At 43.6% G+C, this 5769-nt stretch overlaps 1 protein-coding gene across 1 annotated transcript; it reads right to left on the minus strand.

Annotated features, from left to right (window-relative positions):
• Positions 1 to 3446: 3446 nt before the first annotated feature.
• LOC138885518 (uncharacterized) lies at positions 3447 to 5235 on the minus strand. The gene is made up of 2 exons (XM_070166475.1): positions 4235 to 5235; positions 3447 to 3834 (listed from the first exon to the last, which is right to left on the minus strand). Exons 1-2 carry the CDS (start codon positions 5233 to 5235, stop codon positions 3447 to 3449), a joined length of 1389 nt encoding a protein of 462 aa, XP_070022576.1.
• Between the last annotated feature and the right edge of the window lie 534 nt (positions 5236 to 5769).

Below are 5769 nucleotides of genomic sequence, written 5' to 3' on the forward strand. Positions count from 1 at the left end.
TTTGGGTAAAAAGAACTTGGATCGAATTACAACTTTGGAACCGTTCGGGCGGGATCATCGCCGAATTATTATAACTTCTGCCCCAGTTTCACTTTTGGGGAAATTTGGATTTTTATTTTGGTGTGACTGAACCCCAGGGAGAGGCTGCCTACGTATCCTTTCGGAATCAAGTCAAACGTAGTTCAGGAAACTTTGTTTTTGATTTTTCTTTTGTTTTTCTGTTTTGTTTTATTTTTTTATTTTTTTTACTTTCAGGTTCCAAAGAGGGTAATGAAAGAAAGGTAAACGGCTCAAAGGGTTAGCAAAGGATTGGATTGTTTGGGGTAGCGAGAATGAAAGCCTTCGTCATACCAATCGGATAATGTTATTGCTGCAGAAGGATTAGACATAGTACCTTTTGACCGCATCTGCATTTACAGCTGTTTCAGAGTCATTTCCTTCAATGTCTCCCAGATACAATGCCCCTTTTGGCAATAATTTTCTGATGATGTATGGGCCTTTCTAGTTAGGAGTAAATTTTCCTTTGGCTTCTTGATGATGGGGGAGAATACGCCTTAAGACGAGTTGCCCCACTTCAAAGTTTCTAGGCCGCACTTTCTTGTTGTAGGCACGAGCCATTTTTTGTTGATACAACTACCCGTGGCAGACTGCAGCCATTCGCTTTTCATCGATTAGGGTTAACTGTTCCAAACGGGTTTTGACCCACTCACTGTCTTCAATTTCAGCTTCAACAATGATCCGGAGAGAAGAGATTTCAACTTCCGCGGGTATTATGGCTTCCGTGCCATAAACCAAAAGGTACGGGGTTGCTCCGACCGATGTGCAAACAGTAGTGCGATACCCCAATAATGCAAACGGCAACTTTTCATGCCACTGCCTGGAACTTTGAATCATCTTTCTCAAAATCTTTTTGATGTTCTTGTTTGCTGCTTCGACGACACCATTGGCTTTGGGACGATAAGGAGTAGAGTTCTGATGCGTTATCTTGAATTGTTCACATATCTCTCTTATCAAATGACTATTCAAATTTGGAGCATTATCCGTAATGATAGTTGCAGGAATACCAAAACGGTAGATGAGGTTGGAATGCACGAAGTCTACTACAGTTTTCTTGGTGACAGATTTGAGGGTAATTGCTTCAACCCACTTTGTGAAGTAGTCGATAGCGACCAATATGAATCTATGCCTATTTGAAGCTTTCGGCTCAATCGGCCCAATGACGTCCATACCCCAGGCAACAAATGGCCAAGGTGCTGATATGGGATGCAGTTCTGTAGGCGGTGCATGAATCAAATCGCCGTGCACCTGACATTGGTGACATTTTCGGACGAAACTGAAGCAGTCCTTTTCCATAGTCATCCAGTAATAGCCCGCTCGCAGGATTTTCTTTGCCAAAACATACCCGTTTATGTGGGGCCCGCACACTCCTGCGTGTACATCATACATGATTCTTCCGGCTTCTTTGACATCAACACATCTTAACAAGTTGAGGTTCGGAGTCCTTTTGTACAAAACATCACCGCTCAGGAAGAAACCACTTGTGTCCCGTCTGATGGTTCTCTTTTGTTCCCCACTAGCTTGCTCAGGGTACTCTTTAGTTTTCAGAAATCTTTTGATATCATGATACCATGGCTGAATACTTGGTTTTGCCTCAGCCGTATTACAGTAACCGTGCCTTTCCCGGATTTGGATTTCCAAGGGATAAATGTGGGCATTTCCTGGGTATGGCAGCATCGAGGCCAAAGTAGCAAGTGCATCAGCTAGTTCATTGTGACAACGAGGGATGTACCTGAACTCTATTGACTTGAATCGCCTGCTAAGATATTCCATATGTTGCCTGTAGGGAATAAGTTTGACATCTAGAGTCTCTCATTCTCCTTGAGCTTGTCGGATAATCAGATCTGAATCTCCCATAATTAACAATTCTTCGACATCTTGGTCGATTGCCATGTTCATAACCATAATGCAGGCTTCATACTCGGCAGTATTGTTTGTGCAGAAAAACCGAAGTCGGGCTGTGGCTGGATAGTGCTGACCAGTGGGTGAGATCAAGATTGCCCCAATTCCAACGCCTTTTGCGTTCACAGCTCCATCGAAGAACATTTTCCAAGCACTGGTGTCTTCTGATGTCATCTCGATTGAATTCACCTCCTCATCTGGAAAGTAAGTACTCAGAGGTTGATATTCATCATCCACAGGGTTTTCAGCTAGGTGATCTGCTAAAGCCTGGGCCTTTATTGTCGTGCGGGTGACATAGACTATGTCAAACTCATTGAGCAGGATCTGCCATTTTGCTAACCTCCCTGTGGGCATCGGCTTCTGGAATATGTACTTCAAAGGGTCCAACCTGGTAATGAGGTAAGTGGTATAGGCCAACAAGTAATGCCTAAGCTTCTGAGCGACCCAAGTTAGAGCGCAACAAGTTCTTTCCAACAAAGTGTATTTGGCTTCATAGCTGGTAAACTTCTTGCTCAGATAGTAGATGGCGTGCTCTCTCTTTCCGGTCACATCATGTTGCCCGAGGACACAGCCAAAGGAATTTTCCAAGACTGTCAGATACAAGAACAGAGGCTTTCCCAGTTCAGGTGGGACCAAGACTGGCGGGTTCAACAAATATTCTTTGATTTTGTCAAAGGCTTCTTGACACTCATCTGTCCATTTAATCGCTGCATCTTTCTTTAACAGCTTGAAGATGGGTTCACATGTTGAAGTCAACTGAGCAATGAATTGGCTAATGTCAACCTTCCCAGCAGGCTCATAACCTCTTTCTTGGTTCTTGGAGAAGGCAAATCCCGAATAGACTTTATCTTTGTTGGGTCTAGCTCGATGCCTCTCCGACTGACTATAAATCCCAAGAGTTTGCCAGACGGAACTCCGAATGCACATTTCGCCGGATTTAGCTTCAAATCATATTTACGTAGCCGCTCAAAGAATTTTCTTAGGTCTCGAACATGGTCGTCCTGGGTTCTGGATTTGATGATCACATCATCCACATACACCTCTATCTCTTGATGCATCATGTCATGAAATATGGCAGTCATGGCCCTCATGTAAGTTGCCCCAGCATTTTTCAAACCAAAAGACATGACCCTGTAATAGTAGGTGCCCCAGGGTGTGGTGAAAGCTGTCTTTTCCGCATCTTCTTCATCCATCAACACCTGGTGATATCCTGCATAACAATCCACAAAAGACTGTATTTCATGTTTGGCGTAGTTATCAACAAGGATGTGGATGTTTGGAAGAGGGAAATTGTCCTTGGGGCTTGCTTTGTTTAGATCTCTGTAGTCAACGCACACCCGAATTTTCCCATCTTTATTTGGCATAGGAACTATGTTAGCCAGCCATGTGGTGTATCGGACCACTCGGATCACTCCCGCCTTTAACTGTTTTGTGACCTCTTCTTTAATATTGTCACTGATATCAATTTTGAACTTCCTCTGTTTTTGCTAGACAGGGGAATAATCGGGGTAGGTTGGAAACTTATGGACCACTAAATCGACACTTAATCCTGGCATGTCATCGTGTGACCAAACAAACACATCTTTGAATTCAAACAAAAGTTGGGTCAATGCGTCCCTGGTTCTTTCATCTGTGTGAATGCTTATCTTGGTTTCTTTGACTTCTTCAGAGCTACCAAGATTAACCGGCTTGGTTTCATTTAAGTTCGGCTTAGGTTTATTCTCAAATTGTTCCAATTCTCGATTTATTTCCTTAAAAGCCTCTTCTTCATCATATTCTATTTCTTGATTCATTATTTCATAATTAGACAGTATGTTTGGATTTTGGCATGAAGTCCGCAAGCATGTCATGTTATTTAAAGCCGCATTATTAGAACTGAAAGAAGAAACAAGAAAAAGTAACAAAATCAGAAAGAATAAAGAGAGATGAACGATGAAATATTAATTTCATTTCATTGAATTTTGAAGATAACAGGGTTTACATTAGCATTTAAAGACAGGAAACTAAAAGAAAAACATCCGAGTTACACCTTGAAATAACTCGTGATGCAGAAAAGGTGGCAGGACTGGACTACCGGGATTCCCGCATGATTGGGAATGGAGTAGCCTTCTAGTTTTGCAGCTTGACATTGGGCCCCATATACAGCACCTCAGCGGTGCTCAAGCCTTCTCCCGGCTGAACCATGTGGGTTTCATACAACATTTGCCTCATAGCCCCACAGATTTCTTCAATTTCCTCGGTCGTGATGGCCTCATCTTCTTCTTCGTCATTGTACTTGGGCCTGACAAATGTTCTGTAGAGATGCGGAATTGGCTGAGATAAAACCCAACCATTGCTCTTTCGTTGATTTGCCCACGTCACATCAGCTTCTGTGGCGTGAAAACCCACACCGAAGGACTTCTTGGTGGCAAGTAAGGTGATAGGTTCGGTGATACCTTGCAATGATGCCCTGAGCCCCTTCCCGGGTTTATAACCATGCCTGATCATTTCCTTAGCAACCATAACTGACGCTTTTGAGAGAAAAGGTTGAGGGCAAGGGCTTCCTTCTTCATATTGGTCTGCGACTACAACCTCGAAAACTTGATAGACTATATGTTCACTACCTTCCCTAGCTTCGAGGCATGGGACCGACGGGTCCCGATAGATCGATTGCTCATCCTCTCCGTGGACTATGATCTCTTGATCTTCATATTCCAATTTCACCATCTGATGGAGAGTGGAAGATACGGCTCCTGCCGCGTGAATCCAAGGCCTTCCCAAGAGGAAATTATAAGAAGTATCCATGTCTAGGACTTGAAAGGTAACCTCAAAATCCACAGGTCCAATAGTCAAAATCAAATCGATCTCGCCTATGGTGTCTCTTTTGATGCCATAAAAGGCACGAACACAGACGTTGTTGGGCCTGATTCTCTCAGTCTCGATCTCCATTCTTTGCAGAGTTGAGAAAGGGCAGATATCTACTACGGAACCGCCATCTAGCATGACTCTCTTCACATAGTACCCCTCACATTTAACTGTTAGGTGGAGGGCTTTGTTGTGGGTGGCCCCCTCCGGGGGCAGGTCATTCTTGCTAAAGGAGATCTGATTGATTGTGAAGAATCTTTCTGCCATCCTCTCCAGTTGTTCCACAGTAGTTTCAATCGGAACGTAAGCTTCATTGAGGGTTTTGATAAACACTTTTTGATGTTCAGTTGAATTCATTAATAGAGACAACAAAGAGACCTGAGCAGGAGACTTTCGGAGTTGGTCAATTATCTCGTAGTCTGCAGTTTTCATTTTCCTGAAGAACTCTTCTGCTTCTTCGGCACTAACTGGCTTCTTGAGTGTGAAACGCTTCTTCGTGGCATTATTCACTTCCTCCAGATTGAGGTATTTCTAAGCCGGGTTAGTTTCATTTACTTCTCCCAGGACTTCTTTTCCTTTGTAGGTTACTACCGCCTCATTATAATTCCATGGGATGGCAGTAGGATCTGTCATGGGCCTCTGCAGTGCGTGGCCAATTACCACGGGCTCATTCAGCCTTGGTGAAATTATTGTCCCCCATACCACATAGGTCCCTTTTGGCACATACATTTTAGATCCTTTGTTCAGCTCAAACCTTCTTGGAGGGCTCAATGTCACTTGTCCTTTCCTAGGACACGGGGGCACATAAAGGATGGCATCTTTCGAGGGTACTACCTCAGTTTTGGTTTCCACTGTTTTTTCTGTGTTTTGAGGGGTGAGTTTACTCTTCTTCTCCCCTTTTTCTTGCTTTGCATCATCCTTTGGCTTTTTCTCGACGTCAGCAATTGCAATGATGGCTTTCAAGGC

The sequence above is a fragment of the Nicotiana sylvestris genome, chromosome 2 (genome assembly GCF_000393655.2).
Source record: "Nicotiana sylvestris chromosome 2, ASM39365v2, whole genome shotgun sequence".
NCBI classification, from domain to species: domain Eukaryota; kingdom Viridiplantae; phylum Streptophyta; class Magnoliopsida; order Solanales; family Solanaceae; genus Nicotiana; species Nicotiana sylvestris.